The sequence below is a fragment of the Monosiga brevicollis genome, genomic scaffold, assembly GCF_000002865.3.
Source record: "Monosiga brevicollis MX1 MONBRscaffold_37 genomic scaffold, whole genome shotgun sequence".
NCBI classification, from domain to species: domain Eukaryota; class Choanoflagellata; order Craspedida; family Salpingoecidae; genus Monosiga; species Monosiga brevicollis.
This window is the reverse complement of record NW_001865074.1, coordinates 170,471-196,645: the sequence shown is the minus strand read 5'-3', so window position 1 is coordinate 196,645 and position 26,175 is coordinate 170,471. Positions and strand designations below refer to the sequence as shown.

General features: G+C 53.9%; 9 protein-coding genes across 9 annotated transcripts; 4 read left to right on the top strand and 5 right to left on the bottom strand.

Annotated features, from left to right (window-relative positions):
* The first annotated feature begins 1,213 nt into the window (after positions 1 to 1,213).
* Positions 1,214 to 2,327, top strand: MONBRDRAFT_34445 (uncharacterized protein). Its single transcript, XM_001750155.1, has 3 exons — positions 1,214 to 1,312; positions 1,437 to 1,547; positions 1,581 to 2,327. The coding sequence occupies exons 1-3, from the start codon at positions 1,223 to 1,225 to the stop codon at positions 1,902 to 1,904; spliced, it is 525 nt and encodes a 174-aa protein (XP_001750207.1). The 5' UTR covers positions 1,214 to 1,222; the 3' UTR covers positions 1,905 to 2,327.
* Positions 2,328 to 2,568: 241 nt separating this feature from the next.
* On the bottom strand, positions 2,569 to 3,736 carry MONBRDRAFT_12294 (uncharacterized protein; the record flags this gene model as incomplete). The annotated part of the gene is made up of 6 exons (XM_001750109.1): positions 2,569 to 2,622; positions 2,735 to 2,799; positions 2,911 to 3,011; positions 3,098 to 3,333; positions 3,445 to 3,480; positions 3,623 to 3,736. 6 exons carry the CDS (start codon positions 3,734 to 3,736, stop codon positions 2,569 to 2,571), a joined length of 606 nt encoding a protein of 201 aa, XP_001750161.1.
* Positions 3,737 to 4,469: 733 nt separating this feature from the next.
* Positions 4,470 to 7,492, top strand: MONBRDRAFT_29681 (uncharacterized protein; the record flags this gene model as incomplete). The annotated part of the gene is made up of 11 exons (XM_001750154.1): positions 4,470 to 5,009; positions 5,335 to 5,397; positions 5,584 to 5,729; positions 5,879 to 5,961; positions 6,076 to 6,158; positions 6,262 to 6,353; positions 6,509 to 6,625; positions 6,717 to 6,809; positions 6,899 to 7,028; positions 7,187 to 7,239; positions 7,345 to 7,492. The coding sequence occupies 11 exons, from the start codon at positions 4,470 to 4,472 to the stop codon at positions 7,490 to 7,492; spliced, it is 1,548 nt and encodes a 515-aa protein (XP_001750206.1).
* A 1,255-nt stretch (positions 7,493 to 8,747) lies between these two features.
* On the bottom strand, positions 8,748 to 11,362 carry MONBRDRAFT_29680 (uncharacterized protein; the record flags this gene model as incomplete). Its single annotated transcript, XM_001750108.1, has 9 exons — positions 8,748 to 8,951; positions 9,040 to 9,246; positions 9,358 to 9,501; positions 9,592 to 9,698; positions 9,817 to 9,982; positions 10,232 to 10,457; positions 10,498 to 10,587; positions 10,802 to 10,832; positions 11,086 to 11,362. The coding sequence occupies 9 exons, from the start codon at positions 11,360 to 11,362 to the stop codon at positions 8,748 to 8,750; spliced, it is 1,452 nt and encodes a 483-aa protein (XP_001750160.1).
* A 287-nt stretch (positions 11,363 to 11,649) lies between these two features.
* MONBRDRAFT_34444 (uncharacterized protein) lies at positions 11,650 to 14,039 on the top strand (the record flags this gene model as incomplete). Its single annotated transcript, XM_001750153.1, has 10 exons — positions 11,650 to 11,728; positions 11,849 to 11,919; positions 12,083 to 12,218; positions 12,347 to 12,497; positions 12,604 to 12,836; positions 12,944 to 13,137; positions 13,236 to 13,306; positions 13,414 to 13,461; positions 13,561 to 13,658; positions 13,758 to 14,039. 10 exons carry the CDS (start codon positions 11,650 to 11,652, stop codon positions 13,856 to 13,858), a joined length of 1,182 nt encoding a protein of 393 aa, XP_001750205.1. The 3' UTR covers positions 13,859 to 14,039.
* Positions 14,040 to 14,143: 104 nt separating this feature from the next.
* On the bottom strand, positions 14,144 to 18,700 carry MONBRDRAFT_29678 (uncharacterized protein; the record flags this gene model as incomplete). Its single annotated transcript, XM_001750107.1, has 16 exons — positions 14,144 to 14,226; positions 14,316 to 14,481; positions 14,616 to 14,759; positions 14,857 to 15,154; positions 15,261 to 15,337; positions 15,510 to 15,575; positions 15,691 to 15,731; positions 15,815 to 15,943; positions 15,987 to 16,117; positions 16,236 to 16,321; positions 16,414 to 16,504; positions 16,800 to 16,887; positions 16,985 to 17,063; positions 17,568 to 18,149; positions 18,346 to 18,468; positions 18,572 to 18,700. 16 exons carry the CDS (start codon positions 18,698 to 18,700, stop codon positions 14,144 to 14,146), a joined length of 2,313 nt encoding a protein of 770 aa, XP_001750159.1.
* An 882-nt stretch (positions 18,701 to 19,582) lies between these two features.
* Positions 19,583 to 20,561, bottom strand: MONBRDRAFT_29677 (uncharacterized protein; the record flags this gene model as incomplete). Its single annotated transcript, XM_001750106.1, has 4 exons — positions 19,583 to 19,668; positions 19,747 to 19,842; positions 19,968 to 20,130; positions 20,238 to 20,561. The coding sequence occupies 4 exons, from the start codon at positions 20,559 to 20,561 to the stop codon at positions 19,583 to 19,585; spliced, it is 669 nt and encodes a 222-aa protein (XP_001750158.1).
* A 273-nt stretch (positions 20,562 to 20,834) lies between these two features.
* Positions 20,835 to 22,822, top strand: MONBRDRAFT_12288 (uncharacterized protein; the record flags this gene model as incomplete). The annotated part of the gene is made up of 8 exons (XM_001750152.1): positions 20,835 to 21,037; positions 21,209 to 21,257; positions 21,347 to 21,575; positions 21,733 to 21,827; positions 21,913 to 22,038; positions 22,134 to 22,269; positions 22,375 to 22,538; positions 22,682 to 22,822. 8 exons carry the CDS (start codon positions 20,835 to 20,837, stop codon positions 22,820 to 22,822), a joined length of 1,143 nt encoding a protein of 380 aa, XP_001750204.1.
* Positions 22,823 to 22,934: 112 nt separating this feature from the next.
* Positions 22,935 to 26,083, bottom strand: MONBRDRAFT_34443 (uncharacterized protein; the record flags this gene model as incomplete). Its single annotated transcript, XM_001750105.1, has 10 exons — positions 22,935 to 23,216; positions 23,415 to 23,476; positions 23,592 to 23,990; positions 24,115 to 24,240; positions 24,423 to 24,886; positions 25,004 to 25,061; positions 25,191 to 25,267; positions 25,395 to 25,493; positions 25,601 to 25,651; positions 26,065 to 26,083. The coding sequence occupies 10 exons, from the start codon at positions 26,081 to 26,083 to the stop codon at positions 23,075 to 23,077; spliced, it is 1,497 nt and encodes a 498-aa protein (XP_001750157.1). The 3' UTR covers positions 22,935 to 23,074.
* Between the last annotated feature and the right edge of the window lie 92 nt (positions 26,084 to 26,175).

The following is a 26,175-nucleotide window of genomic DNA, read 5'->3' as shown; positions in this document are numbered from 1 at the left end:
TTTTCCACATTTATAGGATGCTGAGGAGGACATTGAAGCCCTTCGCGCCAAGTATGGCTATGGGGTAGTAAATAGTGAGCATGCCGCCGCCAGCCACGAGTCTGTTGCCCCCTCATCCACCTCGGGCGAGCCGCGCCCTAAGCGCGTACGCGTTGGTCCGCACGCCACCGAGACCACCGTGGCCCCGTCAACGGATGGCTCGCTCACTGCCAGCGCAAGCGCGACAGACTCTGGCAGCAAGGCTACCGATAAGACCGAATCGCTACGCGAGGGTAATGGAACACTGGAGGCCTCGTCTGCAGTCAAGGACCCAGCAGAGGAACACTCGCTCGAGGGGGCCATGCAGAAGCCTGCACGTGCGGCGACCCAGAACGCTGATCTCCAAGATGATGACGAGGACGACGATGACGATGATGATGACGAGTTTGACCCCACTATTGGTGAAACGGCACACATGGCCGATTACTTTCGCACTGCCATTGCTGAAGGCCTTGAGTTGGACCTGCCCACAGGTCCAGCCAAGCACGTTGAGGTGCGGGTTTTTGTTTTTTTGTTTTTTTTTGTTTTTTTTTGTTTTTTGGTTTTTTGGTTTTTTTGGTTTTTTGGTTTTTTTGGGTTTTTTTTTCCTTTTCGTTTGCTTTTTCTCCTTGACTAGGCTCTGAATGACTCGCGGTCTCGCATGAATGGCTCCGTCTATCCCCTTGGGCTCATGACCTTGGTTGTTGTGTTCTCTTCCTGGGTGTGTCTTGTCTTGTCTTGACAGTCGCGAACGGGTGTCGAATACCAAGCTGTTGTGCCTCCCTTGGACGTGCCCAACTGCGTCGACAAGCGATTCCTTGAACTTTCCACGCCCACGTGGCTTCCACGAGAGCTTGGTGCGCTCTCAGCTTGGCAGTCCATGGAGCCGCATATGCGCCGTCCGAAGCTCATGGCCCTCCGCATTCTTCGCCTCTTTAGATCAACAAGCTTTGGATGCTTTTCTGCGCCTGGCGCGTGCTGGCAAAATGCGGTCTGATGAAGCAGCGTGGATTGCGCTGCGCGTGCTAACCGAGCAGCAAGGTGATTTTGAACTAGCCAAGGCTGCCCTTGGACCCGCGTTGGTAAGTGTTTCGTGTATGGCTGCGCAAGTACTTGGCTGTGGTGACTGCATGCCACGACCGAGCACAGTCTTCACGGGCTCATATTGTTGCCACCTGCTTGTCCTGCGAAACAGCGGGCTGATATGCCGCGCGAGTTTACCTTCCATGAACTGGACATGTTTGAGATTGGTCTCAGTGCGTTTGGCAAGAACTTTCCAGCCATACAGCGCCGGGTGCGTCATGCCTTGTCCCTCGCTTTGGGCGTCGACGTGGTATCCACCGCCAAACACAACCTTTTGTACGCATGTCTTACATGAATACACTGCCTGCGGTTGCACATTTGACTGCGCTTTGCAGTATTTAAGCCATCGAAGCGTTCGCGAAGTGGTGCGATGCTATTATGACTGGAAGAGAACGCCGCGCTATGACCTATGGGTCATGGTCAGTGGTTTCCACGGTGAACAGCGGTACGAACTCGTGACCCGCATGTCGCCTCCAACCGAGGCACTGATTGAGCAGATTGCTGAGAGCGTCGAACGGAGCCGTTCGCCTCACGCTCTGCCCTCGAACTTGACTTTGGGTGACGCAACGCTTGAGACAGCTTCTGAGTGGGTGGCATCAGCTGACACCCTCACTGCCGCAAGTGATCAGACTTCAGGAGCACCTGATCCGGCCAAGGCGACGTTGGCAGTAACGGCCGGCCTGCTCTCTTCGCCGCGGCACAACACTGGAGACGCTGATGTGGATATTGACTTTTTGAGTCCCATCAAGGACCTTGAGTCCATAGCCGGTTCATTGGCGAGCGAGCCTCACATGTCTTTGTGAGGCAGCAATGTTCATGATGTCCTTTTGGTTGAGCCCGGGTCTGATGGACCCGAGCTAGGATGCGGCGTATGTACAGGTGTACAGGGGGCGACCTTGCAGCTTATTAGCCACTGTCGTGGTCGACCCTTCCTAGGCTCAGGTGTTTTCGTGTTAGATGATTTATGATTTGCTTTGGTTTCGCTTAGTATCTGCCCTTTCTATCCGTCTTTATCCCTGCCCAGGTGTTTCCTTGCGTGTTTGTTCTTGTCATATCCTCGTTTGCTTGTTTATTTCCTTTTTTTTTCTCCCTCTCCCTCTACTCTTTGCGAGCCTGGTGCTCCGCAATGCCATTGGGCCCTTGCATCAGGGTCTATCCACAGGCCTTCTTGACCTGGGCATTGATGATTGACTCGTTGCCGCTGAGCGGTCTGAAAGTATCCAATTCATCCCTGAATTTTATTCATCCATATAGGTATGACAAACACTGTGCAAACTGTGAACTGTCAATTTTGTGGCCGCAGTAATTCAGGCACCATATCAGGGACTGATCCGCCTTGACCAGACATGAGTCGCTTCACCGTGTGCCTGATGCTCCTCCAAGGGAGAAGCAAGGTCATCGCGTTGCACGGCACCGCTCAAAGGGCACCACGTCGGTGCAGCAACCCCGCAGGTGGCTATCGCGGCTTTACTCGTTGACCTTGTTAAAGTACTTGGCCTTCTTGGCGGGATGGGGCACAATCTATCAAGAGAGTTGCATGGGTATGGTAAGCGGGGGAGATGATAGAAAAAAATACGGTTACGTCCAGTGTCCTTCAACCGGCCACGTAAACACCATCTTCAAAGCAACCAACCGTATCTGCGCCGGGGGTCCAGTTGGCCGGGCAGACTTCGCCATGCTTGTCGGTAAACTGGAAAGCTACATGTTCATTCGGCCGTGAAAAGTTGGCGACCGCATGAGACACTTGACGATAAGCACGATATACGCGTGGGGAGAAAGACATGTAGACATGAAGCGGCGTGTTCTTACCCTTGACGAGACGCAAGACTTCATCGACATTGCGGCCGACGGGAAAGTCGTTCATGGTGATGTTGCGAAGGATGCCCTTGTCATCGATGATGTACAAGCCACTGCAGCAGCAAGAAAATGGGTATAATATCCAGGTGAGACAGAAGTCAAGGGCAGGCCATGTGCAAGGGCAATAGCCAGGACATACCGCAGGGCACAACCTTCCTCCTCGACGTAGCAGCCGAGAGCCTTTGTGAAAGTGTGAGCCTTGTCGGCGAACATGGGAATGGACATGGGGGCGAGGCCACCGTCCTTGCGGGGGTGCTGGGCCCAGGCCAGATGAGAGAACTCGCTATCGATCGATCCAACAATGACCTCACAGTTGGCATCGCGGAACTCCTGGACGCGATCGTTGAAGGCCAGAATCTCCGTGGGGCACACGAACTATCCACAAGAACATGCACATCAAATCAAGAAACCGTGAGCAGTCGCCGGCTTGTGGCTGTGGGCGTGGCGGGGGCTTCAGCGAGGTTGCTCAGCACCCAAGCAACGTACGGTCCAGTCAAGAGGGTAGACGGCAATGACAAGATACTGGAAGTTGGGATACGTTGAGCCATGATGAGGGGTGAGATGAGATAGTGCGCAGTCCGAGGCAAGCAAGGTGCGCTGAGTGCGGGCGGGGTGGGGGGCTGGAGATGGTAAAGCAGGACTCGGGTCAAAGTTTGCGCTGTACCTTGCCCTTGAATTGCTCAAGGCTGATCTCGCCCACTTCGGAGCCGTTGAGGCAAGCGGGGAGCTTGAAGTCTGGGGCGGGCTTGCCAATGCGAGCAGTGGGGACGACCGACATGTTGATGGTTGAAGAACAGCTGCGAGCAAAAGAAACCGCAAGGCAAGTCGAATCAGGCTGCGCGCAACCGTGCACCATACTCCATCTCCTCACTGGCTGGCCGTCATGACATCCGCTGTCATCAAAAAAAAACACCAAGAAAAAAGGAGGTAGAGGCACGCAATATACAGGAGACCGCCGCGAGCCAATCCGGGCTCTAGTTGCTAGCAGCTGACAGCCCGAGTAGCCCGAGCAGGCGCCCGAGGAGAGGCAACCCCGTCATCTCGTCACTGCTGACCTGAACACGAGGAGACGGGAAAGAAAAAAAAAAATGGATGATGCGCGCAAACGAGAGAGTGATGTCAGTGAGAGAGATGTGGATACAGGTGTTGACGCAGCAGGGAACGAAGAAGATTAGAGATCAGAAGCAGAGATACAGCACTGAAATGGAATCTGTTACCTTTTGAACTCAAGCCAAAGGAAGAGATGTGACTTCACACATGCTGATAGCAAGAGAGAGGAGCGCCATTACTCTTTCCGGTGAGAGAAGATGAGAATGATGACAATCCGGAAAGAAAGAGCAAGAAGCGTTTTTGGCGCCGAGACAAGACGACACGTGGACATGTGGTAGCATCTTGTTTTACTTTGAGGAGTGGTGTTTTAAACATGATAACGGTTAAGGCGCAGAAGTCTGACAATCATTGCACTTTTCGGCATTGCGGAGATCCTGAGCTCATCTCTGAACACCGCGGTGATGGCAACGGGATTTGACCGCCGCCCCTTTCCCAACACTCACATCTCTGACGCTGCGTGTATCTTTGTCTTCTCTGTCTCCGTCTCTGTCTCTGTCTCGTCTCTCTCTCTCTCAAGCTCTCTCAAGCTCTCTCAAGCTCTCTCTCTCAAGCTCTCTCTCTCCAGCTCTCTCTCTCTCTCTCTCTCTTTATTTTTTTTTCTCTCTCCAGCTCTCTCTCTCTCTCTCTCTCTCTCTCTCTCTCTCTCTCTCTCTCTCTCTCTCTCTCTCTCTCTCTCTCTCTCTCTCTCTCTCTCTCTCTCTCTCTCTCTCTCTCTCTCTCTCTCTCTCTCTCTCTCTCTCTCTCTCTCTCTCTCTCTCTCTCTCTCTCTCTCTCTCTCTCTCTCTCTCTCTCTCTCTCTCTCTCGAACACACACCCTGTCCACTTGCGAGGATCGAGTGTTCGCGGCGGCACACGGAGTGATTGGTCAAGTGTTGTCGGGTTGGGTTTCGTGTCGTGCGCGTTTGGCCCTGTTCTCGTGCATTTGGAAGTCACACGAGACGGTCGGTGGCGCCCATTTCCACTGCTGAAGGAGCCGCGTTCCGGGAGTGTTTTTTCCAGCTTCCGCAGCCATGTATCCTCGTCGTGACGCTTACGGTGATACCGTCAAGTTCAAGCAGGTATGCAGGCGCCTGCTCATAAACGCCCGAACTCGGCACCCTCTGTGGTCTTGGCGGGAGCACCGACGGCCCCCCGCCGTCTGGTCTTACGCCCACGCAGGCTCGCACTGCTCTTGCTTGAATCGTCTCGTCAGCGCAACACATCGCATCGTCTCAACATGGCCCCACGGCACGCACCAAACCCCGTTCTGGGCGCTCTTCCCCATAGGCCCGCCATGCCGAGCCCCCGAGTCACACCGAGGCCGTGCATAGTGTGCCTCGCCAGGAGAACGTGCGCTTCACCCACTCTAGCGTCAAGCTCCATGCAAGTCTCCCGCCCGTGTCGCACGCTGACATGAATCGGCGTGGCGCCTGTCTGTTTGTTTGTTTGTTTTGTTTGAGCCACTGGCCCGTCGGCTCGAGGTACAATCTGACTGAAGCTGTGTGTCATCCAAAAATGCCAATGCCTGCTTGACAGGACCCAGGCCATGATAACAGCTCGACCTGGCAGCGCAACTCCCACAATCCAACTCATGCACCTCGTGCCAGCTCAAGCAGTGGTCACCGGGTCCTTCCCCCGACCCCGGCACAAGAATCCCAGCTCGCCAAACAGCGCCTGTCAAAGTAGGCAAACCTGCCTCCTCGACAGTGCCACCCATATCCCACCTTCAAAGGATACGCTCGTGCCTACAGACACGCTTCTTTCGTGACTTGAACCTCTGCTCACCCTACGCCCGTGTTTGGTTCACACCTGCTCGTCTTCTTCTTGACAGGGAGTTTACGCCTCAAACCAACGTGTATGGCCCTGGCAAGGTCTCGGCGCGCCGTAGCAGTGAAAGTTATGGGCAGCATGGTGGTATGATACCTTCTGCTTCCCCTCGTGCTTCTTGCGAGTGCCTGTCACTCTTCTTTTTTTTTTTTTTTTTTTTTTTTTCTCGGCAACATCCCCACCTTCTGTCTTTTCACCCAGAGCGTGACACATCGGGACGGACCGTCAATCCACTGACAAACATGCCAGAAGGGCTTGCCAAGCAGAAGTTCCACGTCTCTACGGTTGGTCCTGGGCGCGCAACCTCATCACAATGCCATGCTTGGTGGATCCTTCCTCACTGACATGTGAATGCCGGTGCATCTCAATGCCTCTCCTTGAGTCTAGATGTCCATGAGTGAAGAATACATGCACGGTCGAGGCAAATGGCGATCCAATCATGGCGTTAGCGAGCGTGACCCTGTTGGCAAGCTGCCCGGGTATGCACCAATGCACTGTCGTGCCACATGCCCCTTTTGATCTTTTGTCTTTTCCTTTCTTTTTTTTTCCTGTCTTTCGCCGTGTCGGCCTGCGACATGGCATTGCCCACATGGCTTCTTAACTTGCCTTTGCTCAACACGGCCCGTGTTCACAGCTTCCAACCGGGCATGACGGCGGAGCAGGTCAAGACGTATAAGGAAGCTGGAAACTGGATTTCTTCCTTGCGCGTTCAAAACGATACGCCCCAACGCATCGCGACTCATGACAAATGGTAGGTCGGTGACCGGCCCATGCCATTTAATAATTCCATGCCTGGCTTGAGGCTCATGTCGCTCCATCGCCATCCACTTTGTTGCATTAAGGTGGCGCCCCACCACCGCCGACAAGGAGATTGATGTACATGAGGAACACGTGACCATGCCGGAAGTTTATCACCGCCTCACAAATCACGGAAGGTACGATTTTTCGTCGAAAGTACCCAAACTGCACGTCTTGCTGGCCACGTCACTCTGCCTCATCATGGTACTTGCTTCTTCTGTTGTAGCTATACCGGCACGCACAAGGCCCGATTCGGCAAGGATGGTGTGGGCCTTGGTCTCGAGGGGCGTCGTGATGACGATGAGACTAATGTAGCCATTGCTGGCCAAGCCATCATCACCCGTGAAGTTGACGATGTATGTGATTTGAACGTGTCTACCATTCCGCTGGCGCTGCGACAAGACGTGTTATCTGTTTGCTGTTTATTTTTGGTTTTTGGTTTTCGTTTTTTGCAATGATTGACACTGTACTTCTCTGGCGCCTTTCGCATTCGCTTGGTTCTCGTGGCACGTAGGAAATGGATCGTCCGCACCGCCCCGCCATGCCCTGGGAGGCTGAAAAGAAAGCGTAGGTGGATCTTGACCCATGGAAGGCTCCATCATGTGACAACCGGCCTCTGAACAACTGGCCTTCGTCTGACTTTTATGATGCCACGCTGCGTCTCACATCTAGGATGCGCTCGTCGACGACAAGTGCAGGGCCCTCACGCCCCGTCTCTCGTGCTGGTGCAAAGAGCAAGAGCGACTCCGTCTTTATGCGTCTCTACGAACCAGCTCGCGTCCACGTCAGTAAAACTTTGATCGCTTCTGCACTGGCTTGATGTCTCGACTCTGACCTGCCTTTCTTGGTTTCCGTGTATACGTATGCGTTTGCCAGCGGTCGGCCGAGGGAGACGCGGCCTATCAGCGCAAGGTTCTAGACAAGTTTGGCGTGAACCGAGACCACATCCCTCGCTGGCAGTCGGGTGTTTAAAGTTGGGCCGCAAGTGACATTCACTCATCGTCATGTGCCCAAACACGCCTATTTGCATGTGTATTCGTTATCCCTGTTTGCTGATGTTTCTTTGAAATCTTATCCACCGTGGCCTTGGGCTAATGGGTTTCATCCCCGTACCCAGGAGCCGCTCTCTCCAATTGTTGTAGTTTCCCAACCCCACTTGCTCCTGACTTATCTTCCTGCTTTGCTTTTCTTTTTTCTGTGCCCGGAATTTCGCCATAATTTTTTACGAGTTTTGTCTTTTTTTTTTTTTGTTTGTTTGTTTGTTTGCTTGTTTGTTTGTTTGTTTTTACGAGTTTTGTGCTCTTTGCGTCGTCCAGCACGCCATGTGGTGTTTTGCGCAGCGCCGAGAATTGGCATTCTTTGCCTGATGCGTCTGTCGATGGACCAGATCGTGCAGGTGCCGCGATCTACACCTTTTTTCACGTTTTTACGCATTTTCGTTTCGTAATTGACAGTCATAATATGCTTCTGCGAGTGTGTACCCGGTGAACTACAGCTCAACTTCCAGGAGCCAAACTTAGGCTCGCGTTGTTGGGAAAGGAAAGACAAGTCACCAAGTCAAGTCATGTTTGCATCCTGATGATAATTAGTCTTCTGCACTTCATCGAATTCAATCTTTAGTTCCCCTCCCCTTCCAGCCACCATGGATCTACTCTTCCCATACCTACGTGTCGTGGAGCCTACGAAATGATTATGTATGTGATTGACGCTAACAGACTTTGCAATGAGCTCAAGGCAACTGCCCACTTGCTACTCTAAGTAAAATGTAAAATTCCTTCACATCCCATTTGAAAAAAAGGCCGTGGGCCCAAGTGCTTCTAGTTGGTGCGCAGCATGGGCAAGTGGCAAGACGGTCAAGACAAAGGGAGGACGAGCAGGGATGATAACACGGAAAAAAAGGCAAACGCATGGTCACGGCATCGACTGAGCCCGCGCGAGCCATGGAAAGGCATCATAATAAGGATGAAACTTGTCCACACAACACGGCATTCAAGCATCAGAACACGCATGCAACTCTGTTGCAGATGATTGACTGGATACACAGATAAGACCAAAGGACTGATACCAAGAGCTGCTTAGACTGTTTGCGGAACGGCTACTCCTTGAAGCGGCTCAAAGGGCAATGGCTTGCCAGCATTCAAACCCCCATATCGGGTGTTGTTGTTGAAGGCATCTCCGTCTTGAAACATGCGCAAGGGTAGCTGCTTGCTGACGGCTGCGATGGCACTGGCTTGGGCTTTCTCATCCAGTTTGGCCTTGTTGTACATGGCAATGCCGAGCTGTGATTGTGAAGATGGGCAAGCGTCAAGTCAGCACGAGAACACTCTCTCTGCTTGCTGGGTAGAAAACAAGCATGCTTGGGCTTACCATGGCAATACTGATACCAATCAGGTTTTGCCAGGTGACGGGGTTTCGGAAGACAATCATGGCTAGGACAATGATGACCACACGTTTGCCCACGTTGGCTACCGAGTACGTCACTGGCGTTACCAGCGAGAGGAAGGTAAATGCGAAGATGGTCTGGAAGCTGTTGCCTAGCGCAGAAAGAAACAGCTTGCCCCAGATGGACCACATCTGTGGCCAAGGCCGTGGGTGGCGTGCATGAGGGTTACAAGGTCATAGACCTCAAGAATTCTTTGGAAGTTTAAAGGTCCCAATGGAGAGAGTGGCAAGGCGCGCACGTACTTCGGAAGACGACAAGTGTTCTTCGATGCTATTGGTCATGATGGCAAAGCCCTCGTGGAAGAACCAAAAGGGCAGGAGCATGACCAAGGACACGCGGCTGACAACGATGAGGATGGAGATGTGATCGACACCTGCTTTCATCACCTAAGCATCGAAAAAAAAGGGGTGCCGTGAGGTACATGTTGGACAGGAGCGGGCGGAGCGTTGTAGCCCATTGATCGTGTTGGTGTGTACCTTTTTGGAGAAGATGTTTTGGACGGCAAATATAAAAGTGGAGAATAAGGCCGAGACCAGGCCAATCATGTTAAACTCAAGCTCGGTGACAGAGGAAATGACAACACCTGAGGCCAAAGATGGCGTGCAAAAGGGGGCGTCGGTAATGAGTGAGAGCACCGTCCAAGGTGTATGTTCGAGGTCTGGACTGAGGGGTCGTGAAGGGGGCTGAAGGTGAGAGCGCACCGGCCATGATGGGAACCAGGCTGAGGTAGGCAGCCCAGCTGTGGCTTTGGCGCAAGAAAATGCGAGAGAGGACGACGGTAAAGATGGGCATGAGCGCCTTGACGGTGTGTGCGTAGGACACGGGTACTTTTAGAATGCTTAGTTGGGAGGATAGGGTAACGAGCAGCTGGGTATCACACGCCAAGGCAGCCCGGGGCAACGGGGTGAGTAGATGATGTGGCAGGGGTGGTAGGTCATGTTGCCGCGAGAAGAGCGGCGGGACTGCACCTTGAGCAAGGCCAAGGGAACGACCCAGCTAAACCAATCTTTCCGGCGGATGACAGCGGGCTATAATCAAGTCCGGTGCCAACTCCAGTGAGTGTGGATGGGTTTCAGAGAAATGGGACGAGATTCTGGTCTGATGAGGGTAGCTGACCTTGGTGGTGCGGAATAGGGGCAGGACTGTGTTGATCACGACCAGCTGGACAAAAGAGACGGTGGTGGGATAAGGAAAATGCTTCATAGCACTGTCCATACGCAGGGCCATGATGGGCAGGGCGGGCGCAGCGAGGAAGAGGAAGAAGAGTGAGGTCGTGAAACAGAGGCGGGGCAAGAGACGAGAGGTAGAACAGGGAGTCAAGTTCTCAAGTGCAAGGGGCATCCTGGCTAATATGTGGTCGAGTCGGGGCAGCCACGGCGTACCTTTTGCCCGCAATACCATTGATGGCACTGCCCGAGTACCAGATGATGCAGATGACCATGGCCTTGATAGTATTTTTGTTTGGCCGCCATCTACCATGCCCCATTCAAAGCCACGCGGCAAACCCACAACAGTGATACGTCAGCAGCAGAAGGTGACACGCGTCAGCCGCCCAGGTCCTCAAGCCCACGCACGTCTCGGCTTCTTGAATAAAGGGGAGCGCCATGCTGCTGCACTAGCTCCTGTCTCCCACGCCCGGGTTTGATGAACACTGCCACCCAATCAACTCTTCAAGGTCCCACAAACCCCGCAACCTCCCGCCTCGCACACCACACGTCTACAACCAATCTAATCGACACAGGGCGCTGCGTCGTGTGGAGGGAACAGGCAGCAGGAGGAGAAGGAGGAGCAAGAGGAGGAGGAGGAGGAGGAGGAGGAGGAGGAGGAGGAGCAAGAGGAGGAGGAGGAGGAGGGCGCTGGTGACGATGAGATGAAAAAAATGGAAAAAATGCCCAATGGTCTTGTTCGGATGGTTGTGAGCACTTTATTCTGACATTTCTGGATGACACATTGTGGACGTGGACACGTACATAGTTTGAGAGGGACAAGAGAGAGAGAGAGAGAGAGAGAGAGAGAGAACAGAGAGAGAGAAGAGAGAGAGAGAGAGAGAGAGAGAAGGGAGAGAGAAGAGAGAGAGAAGAGAGAGAAGGAGAAGAGAGAGAGAAGAGAGAGAGAAGAGAGAGAGAAGAGAGCGAAAAGAGAGAAAAGAGGGAGAAAAAGAGAGAGAAGAGAGAAGAGAGAAGAGAGAGAGAGAGAGAGGGAAAAGAAGAGAGTAAAAGAGAGAGCAGAGAGAGAGAGAAAGAGCATCAAAAGAGCATCTATCGCCTATCAAAAGCATTGATTTGTACTTTGATCCAGCTCAACGTTTGACGGCCTCTGAAGAGGAGGGCGGTGGCGGTGGCGGTGGCGTGGGATTGTTGTGCTGGATCTTTGGCGTCGGGAGAGGGGGCGGGCGGGGTGAGCGTGCTGTGGCGTTTGTCTGGTTGTCGTTGTAAAGGGGCTGGGTGGGTGTGGGTAAGGGGTACGCGGAGAGTGTGGGGCAGTGTGGATTTGGTAGTGTAATCCGACGCGCGCCGAAGCATAGCTGCGCCAGCATGGCCGACATGGAGGGCTTGGCCTTGGCTCAGAATGGCCTGGTCGGCGCCTTTGTCGTGACGTTTCATCACTTGAAAGGTGTGTTGCGCTGGACGCCGGCCTTGTCAATCAATGTCCGGGACTTTGCTCGCTGTGATTTCAAGGCTCGGCTGCACACTGTCCACCCACTCATTCAGTGTGGCGTGTTTCTGGCTCCAGGCAACACGATCTTGTGGTCCTATCCCTACGACCTGGATTTGGATGGCGTGGAATTCAAGGCAAGCCGAAGCGTTCTCCCCCTTTCCATGGATCCTTGCCCGTGCTCCACACTCGAATGGCCACACGATAGCGCACGGACAAACACAAACAGATTTTCTTGTGTCGTATTGGATCCATCATTTCGCCATCGCATTCCGATACCTTTGGCTCTTGCTGACCCCCTTGCCCGCGCAGGCCATGCCATCGGGGTCGCACGTCATCAAGCATGACATTGTGCATTTTCATGTCTCGGGCAACCTCTATGCAGTTGCCGCGTTCGAGTCGATGAACGATGACACGGCTGAACGCAACCTCCGGGCCCGTGCCGTCGGTTCGTCCTGGTTTTGGTCCTCCTTGCTTGCGTGTCCTAGTCGATCACACTTTACTTGAACACGGCCGTTTGCGTCGCCTCTTCAAACGTGGCCTGAACCGTTGCACTGCTGCCTGCTCCTTTTCCAGGAATCATCTCCGCCAACGTTGATCATCTACACATGCACGTGGATTTTCTCGAACATCAGTGCCATCACCAGCTCCAGATTACAGACGAAGCACAGCAGAACTTTGACGCGATAGCAGACTACGTCACCAACTTTAACGCTGCTCAACACCCGTGCGTCAACACGGGTCGTGCTGGCTTCTCATCTCTCCGAACCAACTCTTTCGTGTGCTAACCATCCTGCGACGCTCTCCTCCCCCATTTCTTCATCCTTGGACAGGGAAGCCTTTCGGCACATTGACGTTGGTATTCCAGCTTGGGTGGATGTGCCTGGTAGCCCGCTGCAGTGCGAGTGGTCCGAGGGTCAAATCACCGTGGCGCATAAGGACGGGGCCATGCAACAGCTGCTTGATGCCTATGGCAAACGCATCATGTTGTTCTGGAAGCTAGCCCTTTTGAAAAAGCGCATCATCTTCTTGACCTCCCCACCCGTGCAGCACGCTTGTCAACGAGGTTGGTACTGCAGCAAGTCGGCACTGCCTCAATGTGTTGCTGCTTGGCATCCCACTGACCTGGCTCGGTCGGTCGATGTGACGCATTTGCTCGCTTTGCGGACGTAGTACTTGCGTGTCGAGCATTGGGCCAGCGATGCGTGACCAACGCAAGCCTACAAACCGTTCTCAAACCCTACGGCTATCAGAATTTGTCCGACATTGCCACCATCCAAAATGATGACGAGTATGCTTGCTGTGTGACCGAAACCATCTTCGAGACCAAGCCCAAGCTGTACGACGTCTTTGTCAAAGAAGACAAGGTACATGCGTCATCCATTTTATCGCGCCCCTCGCACCGCACGGCTGCGCTGCCATTTTACAGCTCATACTGTTGATTTGTGCACGCCGTGTACGACAGCTCATTGCCCCGGATGAAGGGGTGAATCGTCTTCTGCGCTTAACTGCTGCCGACAATCGTCGTTTTGCCAGGTGTGCTGCCTTATGCCACAGCAGAATGAAACGGGCACAGAATTTACAAGTTTGGGGGGCATCCACGACCCCAGCTCATGATGGATGGCCCTCGTTGACCTCGATAGGCTGAACCAGTTGTTGCGTGCATCCAACTCCGACAGCACGATCGTTCAGTGCGTCGCCTCGCTCCCACCTCTCGTTCGGGCACTGGCGCAATGCTAAGGTTTCGGTGTCGCCTGTTCATGCCCCACATGCGTGTGTCCGTCACTTAGGTACTTTGTTGAGCTGAACAGCAAAATCCTGGCGGCTCTGGCCATTGCGCGTGACCGACCCACGCGACGGGTGACAAAGGATGATGTTGCCGCTGTTGGTGAGTGCACCTGTGTGTGTGTGCGTTGGTGGTGAGCTTTGGTGTGTCTTTGTTTGTTTTGGGTTGGCCACACCCACTCACAGGTCATTGCCTCAATAGGCCTTCATCCGCGTGACGATGGCCCACTCATAGTTGAGCTTGCAGCTGTCTACTGCCCTGAAGTCGATGTCGAGGATATGAGTGATTGTACTTGTCTGTAGGGTCGATGAACCGCATAGTTGCTTCGGCACGCCCTTTGGGCTTGCTTTTCGGAAAACCGAGTGATGCTTTTTGCACACTGATAAATTGGGCTGTTGAAAAGCCTGGTTCTGATTGCGACAGCACAAGCGCATAGTCAACAGCACTGCCGACAAGATGCCGGTGCTAAAATAAAAAAACATTAACGTCTATTTGTCCATCATCGTCCCTCTAAACTAAGGCAGGTCAAAAGCATGGCCACAGCATATTCGCAAATGACAACGCTGACACAGCGCACCCTGCGACTCTCAATATGAGGCATTGGATACAGCCGCAGGCAGCCCGCGGGCCACCGGCGCAGATGTGCTCTCATCCGCATCGCGCGCGCCACCTAATGACGTCATGTGCGCATGGGATCAGCCATGCGTGTTGACTGGGGAAGCTGTCACAACATCATACACTTCAAGTCGGGACACGTACGCATTGTGCCGTTGGCAGAGGGCGGGGTGACCTTGAAGGTGGGAAAGGCGCAGCTCATGCGGCGCGCTTGGTAGAACAAGAGGTAGGACGTGGACGAGGTCTTGCGCTGGTGCTCCTGCATTTCTGTATGGCCAAAATAATCCTCGATGCTGGACTCGGGCACCGCCTGTAGCCGACGCCCAGGTGAAAACAGGAACGAAACAAACAAAAAAGGCGGAAAAAAAGAATCAACGATGAACCGAGTGATGACAAAGGGGTCAGGTTCTATCAGCGCTCATTTGAGTGGAGCCAGTCCCTTACCTCGACTCGGTCATCATCGTACAACAGCCACTGCATGCCCGATTTGACGAGAGCAATGTAGTGACCACGGGTGAGGTGTGAACCAATGTGGATCACGATCGCAAAGAGGTCGTAAAGTCGTTCCGCATCTTCGGCATCATCGGTCTGCGTTACCAGCACACCAACAGCCCACGCAGGTGAGGTGGCTACAAGCTGCGTAGATAGCTGGCGTGGAAGCAGAGAGGCACGGGCAGTGACCCACCGTGTTGACAACGCGCAATTCAACAGGGTGAGCGACGCGGCAAGAGAGCTTTTTAAGATTCTGAAACTGTTCGCTGTACTTGAAGCGCTTGAGATGTACTGCTAGCACGTTGGGCAATGCTTTGATGCGCAGCCTATCGTTGCTCCCCTGTGAGGCGGACGCATAGACTAGACAGTTGGGGGAAAAAAGCGCGCAATCATGGAAGCAACTGTACCTCTTCTCGCCCTCCTGCTTGGAGCAGCATGCCTCGCAGTAGTACTTTGAATCCTCCCTTAGCGTTTCAGTTGAGCTAAAGTTTCTGCACCGTGCTCGACCATTCAGGGTACCAGGCACGTGAGCTGGGTGGACCAGGCTGGGCACGGCCTGTTTACATATAGACGAGCGGTGCTGGGGGACCAACGGACCGCAGACAGCTGGTCAAGCTGCAATTCTGACCAATATCCAAGGACAAATCCAGAAAGTGCTCATCACGCGTCGTCGTCTATTGATGCAATAATCATGAGCAGTGAATAGCAAGCAGCAACAACAAAGATCAGCACAGAGCGAAGCAGAAAGAGGCACAAATAAACGCCGAGAAGCGCTGTTCAAAAATGTGCAATGGCGAGGCACAGTTTGGGGTGGAACCGGTACATAAAGACGGAGCAGAGGCTTACCGTCTCGCAGGTGAGGCAGCGAATCTCGTTGGTCAAGGTGCCACGAAAAAGATCCTCCACCCAAGTCTGCTAAAGACGAGCATTGCCCATGGGTTGAAGGGCGGTAAAATTTGCAAAAAAAAAAAAAAAAAGGGTTCGACGCAACAGCAATTTCTCTGACAGCAAAGTCGTGTAGGAATACCTTTTGGGGGGCGTCAGCAGCAGCAGGCCGCTCTCGTCGGGCTGTGAACGACAGACCCAGAGGCATGAGTGGACCAACCCAAGGGACACGTGTGGGTATTTGAGTGAGGCGGCATCCCACTCACCAAGCTTGACGGCCTGTTCAGACAGCTCATTGAGGAGGTAGTTGAGAAACTCCTGAGCATCCTGTTGCATGCTGCTGTTGTAGATTTCTACAGGTCCGAGGATCGTCAGGCTGGCATGCGGACAGCTGGCTAGAAGTCCCCGTGTTCCAAACAAGGTGTGGATTGAGCGTACCATTGCTTTGGCGTAGACAGGCATAAAACTGGCGTGGTTGAATGATGCCGTGTCGCTTGCGCGACGTTGCTATCTTGTGATACAGAGTGGCCAAGGCATCGAGCAGTGTGACGTCTCCCTCCCGTTGGGATCTGCCATGGTATCAATGTACAAGGAGTGGGGAAAGAGGAGGTAGCAGGTGAACAACATGTGCCAGTTGAGACAAGCGTGTTGGTGGCACAAGTGGTGCCAAGATGTACGGGAACCGACTTTGAGTGGATGAGGAGGGAGTCCCGAAAGGGCTGGCAATGATATAGCGCTTGCAGCACAGAGTTAAAGTAGCAGGTGTTGCCGAACTGGAAATAGCAGCACGGGAAAAGAAAGTGAGAACAATTCACTGCAGTGTCAACACGATTACGCCCGGCTGGGGCTCGGGTCGAGGTCATACGTTTTCAAGGCCGAAAAGGCGCTCGGAGCCCAGCTCAGCGCCGTCGACGATGGGTTTGCTGTTCCACTTGCCCATGACGCCCGAGCCCGAGCTGGAAGTGCCACAACGCGAGTATGCAGAGGTTGGTATGGATGCACGACAAAAGCTGGGGCCCGGCCCCGGAGGCACCGGCCCTCAAGGGCCAGAGGTTTGGGGAAAATACGTTTTGAGACCCGCTGCGGTTTGAGTTGATCAAAGAGCGCGACAGCAAAGCGTGAGATTTCACACCCAAGCAGCGAGGGGGGAGGAACCAGCCACGGTAACTGGCTTGGGTGCTATCTGGCGCGGTAGATCAACTTGGAGTGGATGCTCAGCAGAAGCACAGTGAGGGGCTGCAGGCATCGTACCGTTGGGGTTGGAAAGCCGGTGCTGTGTGGTGTCTGGGTCTAAAGCTGGACGTGTCAGCCTTGCTCGCGTTGGCGTTGGCGTCGACGTCTGAGCAAAAGGCCAGTGCATATCACGTCAACACCCCCGCTTGACTGAATCGAGTCGCGCAGTCTGCCGTCTGTCCAGAATAGAACGAGTTTGAAACCTGGACGTGGTCTTCTCTGCAACCTCTCGTCCCGACGGGAGCCGAGCACTCTCGTTGCCTTCACCGCCACTGCTCCGCCCTGTTTCACAATTTGGAGTCAAAAATGAAAAAATGGAAAAAAGAAAAAAGAAAAAAAAACCCAAAAAAAAAAAAAAAAAAAAAAAAAAAAACCCTTCCCCCCCCCCCCCCCAAAAAAAAAAAAAAATCAATGCTCTTGACACCCATAGTACATCCGGATGTAAGGGAAGGATTTGAGCTCCTGTTAACGTTTTGGTGTGATGGGGTGGGGGGTTGGATAAGTTGATCGATTGGGACGGGGGCATGGGGTGGGAACACCAGGCACGAGAGGAGACAGCGTTTAAAAGGTATGGACACTTGAAACACGCGGCCAAATGACAAGAACCCAAAACCTTCAGCCATGTTGAGTGGATTAGGCATGGGGTTTCGGGACTGGAGGACGCTGTCGTCAGTTTCAACGGGCGTGGTCGCTGGCCAAGTTGAGCGGCAGATTGTCATCCTCGCTGTTTGTATCGTCAGACTCGGTCAAGCCGCGCAGCAGCCGGAGCAAGCCCTCAGCCCGAACCGTGGCTTCTTGGTCCTCGGTGCGAACGAGGAGGCAGCCGGCAAGGGACATGGCATTGAGAGCAATGCCGTGGACGGCCTCGTGAGTGCGGGGCACGATCATCATCCAGCGACGGGTCAGCAGGACGTTGTGTGCCTTCAGATGAGGAGCATCGTGCAGACGCAAGCCCAAAGTATCAATCATTTGGGTGTAGAATTCCAGCAAAGAAGCTCCCGTCACGTGGTCCGCGTGAAAGGCCACAAAGGCGTGACGAAAGGGCAGACGCGGCTGTCGGGTGATTTGGTGCACTGGCAAGGAGGGGTCGAACAGCACCTCAATCGGCACATCGGCATGAAGACCTGTCTCAACGGGCAGCGGTACAAGTTGCAGATGCCGGTGTCGCTCAGAGGCACCGGCCTCTGGTCCACTATTGAAGAAGACGAGCCAGTTGTGTTCCTGCAGTGTCACAGCGGTGGCCTCAAGATCGGCAGCTGAAAAGGGCAATGACTGTTCGACAAAATCTTTGGTCACCAAGAGGGCATGATGATGGATGACGTTAAACTTGTTTAACAAAACCAAATGACTATCCGTGACCTCGCACACCTACAGCCGCCGCAAGTGACCAGGAGAAGCATCCGTACCACCAGAGGCAGAGGCAGAGACAGAGCAGAGACAGACAGTGACAGTGGGAGCGATAGAGACAGACAGAGGCAGAGAGGAAAAAAAAACGAAAATCGTAGGACAGCAGTCGAGTTGGTAAGATGCTGCCTTTGACTGAGGATGTCGGGCGAAAACGAACCGTAAGGTCAGGGTCTGGGGGTAGAAAAGGGTTAAAATCAGCCGGTCGAACTTTCTTGCTTTGGTCTTTCTTAGAAGCTCGGGCCATGATGCGGAGCGGGACGACCACGCCATCTGTCTCGACCTGTGTTGGGATCGATCGGAGCAATGGGGCGCAGAGGGTAGATGCAGCGCGCGTGTGAGCAATGTACTCTGCACAGGCGTACCCGATATACTTTGCAACTGACCTTTTGGACGGCCGTGGTGATGGGTACGAGGGCTCCACGTTCAAGGGCGCGAAGGCTGACCTCGCCCACCCACTGGAAAAGGCGACCCGGCTGGAGACGCCGAAAGCTGCTGTGGCCAGTGCTACTCATACTGCCACGTCGGTCAGCAGCTTTGAGGGTATACCACAGGCCTGGAGTTGCGGTCCACCACAGCAGAACCAAGAACAGTCGAAAAAGGCGCGACACGCGCGCCAGTTTGAGGTCAAAACAGGGTTTGCTTATTCATCCAAGCCTACGTGTCCGCGCTCCGCTGGTCCAGAACCCCTGGGAAACTGGAAAAGGAGAGCTAGGGTTGTGCTTGTCTCGGGACGGGACACAACGACCTCGCAGTGTTGGCTGCGTGCTGGGGGGAACAAAGCAGTCGAAGAAGCACAGTCAGCACATTCCAGGCTCGATGGCTCGCATTCTTCCCGCAACATGTCCTAGAGACAAGGGCATCCTGTGTCTTTCACTGGGGCGAATGCAAGGTGGTCGGCTTTTGCTCCAATCCGGTATATACCAGGTTGAGAACCCAAGAGGGGCAAGTTGCAACCACAGAGACACGAGAGCAGAGCAGCTGGCACAGGGGGTGGGGGTGTGGGGTGGGGGGGCAGAGACGGAGCTGCCACTGACCTGACTGGAACAATCCAACGGAGAAAAAAAAAAAAATGTAAGTGTGGCAGCTTGAAAGCCAACTTAATGGTGAAAACACAACTCAAGTGTGGTCATCACCAACGTTATCATCATCACAAAGAAATTCTGTGTGTGTGTGTGTGTGTGTGTGTGTGTGTGTGTGTGTGTGTGTGTGTGTGTGTGTGTGTGTGTGTGTGCGTGACGCAGCGGGAAGGTGAGAGGCGAGGAGGAAGGTGCCTGGGAGGGCAGTCGGTAGCAGGGCTGGCAAGAGCTGGGTTTCAGTGTCAATTGTAACTTTCGCGCTTTTAATGCTCAGCAGCAGTTGACTGATAGCAATATTATTATCGAAAGTGCGCCTCCTCAGGCCGAGTCATCCCCAAGCATCTCTGCCAGTCGACCAGAGCCCTTGGCCTCTGCCAGATCGGAGTAGCCACCAATCATGTTGCCTACAGACCAGTGTGCACAGGTGAAAATCACGGGCCAAAAGACATACAATAGGGGTTCTGGAGCCGAGCTGAGCTGACCTTTGATGAAGATGGCCGGTACAGTGCGGTGCTGGTAGTCTTCGGCAAGCACGGCACGAATGGCACTGGCGTCTGCTTCCAAGCCCTCGTAGACGGCTTACCCAAGGGGAAAAAGAAAAAAAAAAAAGAAAAGCAGCCATGCAACAAGGGGACAAGCGGTGAGTTGGCGTGCCTCTCGAGCGCTGCACTTTGACGGTATGTAGGAGGCGTGCGCATCTTACGGTTGCCCTTGTTCAGGGGAAAGAGAGCATAGGGGCGACCCAGTTGGTCAAAGAGGTTGACGGCGCGCACGCAAAAGGGGCACGTGGTGGTGATGAAAGCAGCCACCTCCTCCTTGGTCTTGACAGTGTCGAGCAACTGCCGAGCTGCAACCTTGCTATCCGCCTCAGCCCAGCGCCCAGCCGAGCGAGCCAAGCCACGGGTGCCCACAAGTGATCCGCATCCACGACCCAGAGCCCCCACCCCACGCTTCAACACTGCCGCCATGCTACCCGTCTGCTACTGCCACTGCTGTCCCCAAATGCGAGGAAGTGAGAGAGAAAAGAAGAAGAGAAGAGAGAGAAGAGAGAAGAGAGAGAGAAGAGAGAGAGGGAGAAAAAGAGAGAGAAGAGAGAAGAGAGAGAGAAGAGAGAGAGAAGAGAGAGAGAGAGAGAAAAAGGAGAGAGAAGAGCAAAGAGAGAGAGAAAAGAGAGAGAAGAGCAAAGAGAGAGAGAAAAGAGAGAAGAGAGTTTTGAGAGAGAGAGAGAGAGTTTCGTTTCAAGCAAAAGGGAAAAGAGAGCCAAAAACACCAAGAGGAAAAACAAAAACAAAAACATGGTGACAGCTGCGAATCTCTCTCTCTCTCTCTAAAACTCATTTTTTTTTTAAGAACCAAGGTTGGTCGTGTGCGGCATCCAGGGGCAGTGTGTGTGTGTGTGTGTGTGTGTGTGTGTGTGAGGGGGAAGGGTCAGGTCAGGGTGAGGGTTAGGGTCGTGTTGAGCTGGGTGATACTGTCGAGGGGTCTTTGGTTCGTGGCTCTTCATCCTTGGACCAGAAGAGGTGTGTCTCATGCCGTCCTATTGTCATCGCATTGGGTCCTTATAAGCATCATGATGCGGCTGGCGCTTGCGATCGTGGCGCTGTGCGCGCTGCAAAGCCGTGCTGCCGTACCAGCAGCAGGTCAAGGGGTCTGTCAATCCAATGTGGACTGTTCTGCAGCAGGTGTATGCCATGAAGGCACTTGCCAATGTGAAACGGGCTACACCGGAGAGGCCTGTCAACAGCTCAACAATCTCACCATCCCCGTAAACAGGTGTGTGTTGAGCAGGATGTCTTTTTTTTGAGCGATCCTGGGCGTGCTGGCCAGTCCCGCTCCTTGAATGGTCACAGCCTCTCCTCTTACCTCTTCTGCTCTTTGGCTTGGTCTCTGTGTTTTGGCCCCGTGGGACGCCCGTTTTTGATTCCTTCCCTGCCTGCTGTGCAGTGGGTTTCGCATGGACGACTATCACATCTGGGGTGCCCAGGTGGTCAAGGTGGGGATTGTGGCCATCGGCGCAGGCCCGCCATCTGTTTGCCCCGCCACAGCTAACCCATCGCGCACTTGGTGCCTGTTTGGCCGCAGGTCAACGAGACTTACCACATGTTTGCCTCGGCTTACAATGCCTCGCTCAACTTTTTCCAAAACTGGTTATATGATGCCATTATTGTTCGCGCGACAGCCACCCATCCGCTGGGACCCTTTACCTTCCAGAACGTCGTCCTTGATCAAATCCCCGGCCGCTGGGACAAGAACCCCATGAACCCCAAAATCGTTCGTGCAGCTGATGGCACCTTCCTGCTGTTTTACACAGGTATGCACACGTCTCATCAGCACTGGGCACACGAACGGCCCACCCACCACACTCATACCGGATACAACCCTTGGCATCAACACTGCCAACGTCATCAACAATGCTCAATGCCCTTGCCACCTGACGACAACACCCCTTCCCCCCCTCCTACAACTAGGCGACGCAGACGATCAAGGCTTGCAGCGTGTGGGCATGGCCTACAGTGCCACTGTTGACGGCAATTTTACCCGCGTGCCACACCCCGTTCTTGAGGTTGGTGCCTCTAGTCCCTGCCATATCATTGCCAGTAGCTTGTTCTCGCCGTCCCTCATGACCCCTTCTTTGGTCAACACCAAAGCCGGCCCCCCCAGGCGCCTGGGATAGCCGCATCACCACCAATTGCGCCGTCACCGTCCGTCCTGATGGTGGGCTGCTCATGGTCTACAAGGCTAGCTGCTGTGCAGAACCTGCCTCCCAAACCCAGGTACGGGCAGCTAACCATTGCCTCTTCCCAAAATCCATTAATCCTTTTTCTTCTGTCAGTTCTTTGCAAGTTGCTCATCGATCTTGCTCTGACAGGTGTGCTTGGGGGTTGCTGGCATCGATGATTGGAGGCAATTCAACTTTTCCCGCCTCAGTCCCGATCCCATCATTCCATGCCCGGCCAATTCATTCAACTTTGAAGACCCCAGCGTTTACTACGATCCAAATAGCGGTAAGCCCTGACCCGTTCTTCTTTGCCGCACTTTTTCTCACCGTGCTGTCTTTCTATTTTTTTTTTTTTCATCGCCGCGACCTTGGAATGTGTGCCGCCTGCCAGATTATTATCACTTGATTATCAAGGATGAATACGGCACGGTGACACACGATGGTTATTCTGGGGCTCATTTTATCAGCCCAGATGGGATTCACTACAATGTCACTACACCAGCCCTCAGCTATTGGACCAGTCATGTGTGGTCGGATGGCCGTACCCGCCGAATGGTAAGTCGAATGATGCTCGATGGCTGTTTTTTTTTTTTTTTTTTTTTTTATGGGGGCGGGGGCGGGAACAGAGGGCGGTTGGTTTCGGCGTGAGATATATCAACAGCACTGACTCTTTCACCCAATGAACCACCGATGTACAGAACAAGCAGGAGCGCCCTGAGGTATTACTGGACGAGCACGGTTCCCCCCTTGTGGCATACTTTGCCACGGACACGGAGTTGGACGGCAGTCAAAACAAGACCTGGAACATGGCCATCCCTCTCAATCCTTCGCTCTTGTGATTCAAAATGCAAGGACCAGCTATAGCGCAGCAGGCAAGGCATCAAACGCTGTGTTGGAGCGTGTAAAAACATGCCCTCAAGAACCTTAATACGGCGAGGACGAGAAGCTGTACAATTTTCTGTATTTCAATTTGATGGCATCTCGCCAGGCTCTCTGGGCATGATGCTCGAGTACCCCTCACCACCGCCGTAGGCAGTTGGGTGGGTAAAGACACATGTGGAATAGACAAAAGAAACAAGCCGGTTCACCCCTCAAAAGCCGTGCTGCATGATGACCGAGTCGGCGCCCGCGGAAAAGATGGATTGCGCATTCGGGGCCCAAGCCACACCGGCCACAGCCTTCTTGTGCTCTTCCAGCTTGACCAGTTCGCTCCACTTCTTGACCATGTACACCCTGAAGCAAACGGACAACATGGAAATCAAGCCAAGCAGGGCAATTAGGTGTAACATGAGGGCAAGCACACAATGGCCGAAAGAGTGAATGTGAAGTGGTTGCCGAGGATAGGCGGGGTGAGGCGCTGGGCACCATAGAAAAAAAACAAAAAAAACGAAAAAAAAAAAAAAAAAAAAAAAAAAAAAACGGGGTACGCACCGAACGTCAGAGCCACCAACAGCGCAATACTGGCCACTGTGGTCAAAGGCAACGCTGTTCACCTGTGACGGTTCCAGGTGGGGTAGTGTGAGCAAGTGCCGACAGCAAAAATGGGCCAGCCGGCAATCAGGTACCAATCAGAAGCACGTGGGGGCCAAGGAATTTGGGGCCACGCACCTCGTGCCCAGCATCAAACTCGAGCGTGTGGAAAGCATTGAGCTTGCGCAGATCCCAAAAGCGAACGGTACTGTCGATGCCACCCGTGGCCATGTGGTAACCGTTTTCCGAGAAGGCAAGGCTGGTCACGGCACCACCGTGGCCCTCGAAGCTGGCCTCACACTTGGCAGTACGAATATCCCAGATGCCGACGGTGCTGCTCTCGTTACCTGCGCCCAGGATGGCGCCGTCAGGATGGACGCGCAGCGCCTTGATGCTCTTGGCCTTGGCATCGTTGACCAGGGTGATGTTGCTCTGTGTGGCGATGTCGGACACGGCCCATGAGCCGTCGTCACTGCAGCTGACCACGAGTTGGCCCTCGGGGTGGATGTTGACGTTGTTCACGGCTTGGGAATGCATCTACAAGCGTGTTCAAACAGCACAGGGTGCGTTGTTCATGGGCATGAGGCGGTCCGAGCAGGTAGTGGTACAACTGGATAAGATCACCAGGACAGTACTGGCACACCGGGTGAAATGGACCAACCTCGAGTGTAGCGACATTCTCGCCGGTGGAGGCGGTCCAAATCTTGACGTGGTTATCGGCGCTACCGGTCACGGCAACGTCGGCAGTGGGATGAAGGCGGGCATCCAAGACCTTCTTGCCATGACCCTGGACATGGTGGATTCCGAGTATTCAAAACGAGCGGGTCCAAAACGTTGGGTTGTGTTGATCAGCAAGTGTGACGGTCAGCGAGGAATTTAAAAAAAAAAAAAAAAAAAAAAAAATGGAGGAGCGGCGGGGGAGCCAGCTTGCTATTGGTTGGAACGGATGAAGCAGCAATAGAAGGGTACCTTGTAGTGAGCGACGACCTCCTTCGACTCGAGGTTGTAAAGGGCCGCCGTCTTGTCGGAGGAGCTGGTGAGGAGCATGTTGTCAGAAGCACGGTAGGATAGGGAGTGGATGTTGCCTGAACGCGAGCTGTGTACACCCTTGATAACCTCCTGCTGCTTGTAAGTGCCAATCTGCTCGGGGGTAGCAAGTCCCTCGGGGTTCTTCTCGCGCTTGCGGCGAGCCTGGCTGAGCTGGGCAAAAGTCTGGTCGATGCGGGCCACCACCTCAGGGCTCAGACCAGATGCGGATTCATCGCTGCTGGCGTCCATGGCCTCAGACTGTGCGGCGGGAGCAGCGTTGTTGGCAGGAGCAACACCTGATGCCTGCAGGCTTTCGAGGGCCTGACGAGCCTGATCACGCTCCTTGATCAGGCGTGCAATCACGCGAGTCGCGGCATCGTGCTGGTACAGAGACTGTGTGAGCTCTATGGCACCAAGGGGGCAAGCGCACATGTCCGGGTGCGGGTGATGAATCAAGGGCGGGGCCATGAGCGAAAGCAAGGGATCAGTGGCGTATTGAAACGCAAGTGTGATCTTCGCACCTTGCGTGAGCTTGTGGTTTTCGCGCTTCAGCTCGAATGTCTCGAGCATGGCAGCATCCTGATGGCCAGCGGCGCAGCACACGACCAACGATTGAGGCATGCCGGGATGAGACCAAATGAGAGACACGTTGTCAGACACGAATGAGGGCGCTCGGGAAATCAGGTCAGGCGTGATGGCACCACTGACCCATTCATCCTGGAACGTCTTGAGGAGCGAGGGCAGGCTGGTTGCAGCAGGTGCACGCGGCACGTTGAATTCAGGAGCTAAGAAGAAACATTAAATCAAGTCAGCTGTGCCGGGACCAAGTCCAGTCATGTTGGTGGGGGTTGCCACCAAAGCGCCAGCTCGAGGCAAGGCGACGAGAGAGAGGTGCTCGGTTGCAGCGCCAACCTTGAATCTGAATCAGCTCGCTGACATCGAGGGGCTCATCATTGATGGGATCGGTGCCAGCAGAAGCAACGTGCTTCTCAATCACCGTCTTCTCAAACACTGGGTATGGCCATCATACGCGCGGCGGAGGAAAGGCATAAGCGGACGGCCAAAGGGTCGAAAGCCCACAAGTTGCGCTGGACGATTTCCGACGTTGAATGACGAACCTGCACCAGACTTGGGCGAGATGACCGCCACCTTGGGTACATCGCCGGTGACTGAGCAGCAGGGCGCAGCACGCACAAAGTGAGTCATTCACCATCCTGTCAGTCTCATCTCTGAGCAAAGGCGAGCACACAAGGCCCCAGAGGCGAAATGCTGCCGCTGCCATCCCGATAAGCGAGCCAACGGCAGGATTTGAATGCTATTCCTTTGTCTTTTTATCTTTCATGTGTGTGTGTGTGTGTGTGTGTGTGTGTGTGTGTGTGTTTCAGCTCAAAATCGCATCTCGGCTGCCGTGCCCATGTGTCGGAACCAAAAAGGGTGGCTCAAAGGCGACGTGGTGGGGCCAGAAAAGCACGTGGACAAGACAGGCACAACGGTTGGCGCGCATGATCACTGGCATTCCCATCAGCAGTGGGGGGGGGGGGGGGGGGAGCGCGCTGCCGTTTGATCCATCATCGACACTTACTCGCACAACGGAGCGCCATGATGTCGTTCCGTCACTGTGTGTGTGTGAGAGAGAGTGAAAGTGTGCTTTTGGCGGTTTATTTGGGGAGCAACCAAATGTAAGATGACAACC

Excerpts from the sequence above, each read along its gene's own strand:
- MONBRDRAFT_34445 (XM_001750155.1), top strand. The coding sequence starts at position 1,223 with ATGCCGCGCGAGTTTACCTTCCATGAACTGGACATGTTTGAGATTGGT. Across the intron at positions 1,313-1,436 it reads TTCCAGCCATACAGCGCCGG|TATTTAAGCCATCGAAGCGT; the intron begins GTGCGTCATGCC and ends TGCGCTTTGCAG. Across the intron at positions 1,548-1,580 it reads GTTTCCACGGTGAACAGCGG|GAGGCACTGATTGAGCAGAT; the intron begins TACGAACTCGTG and ends TCGCCTCCAACC.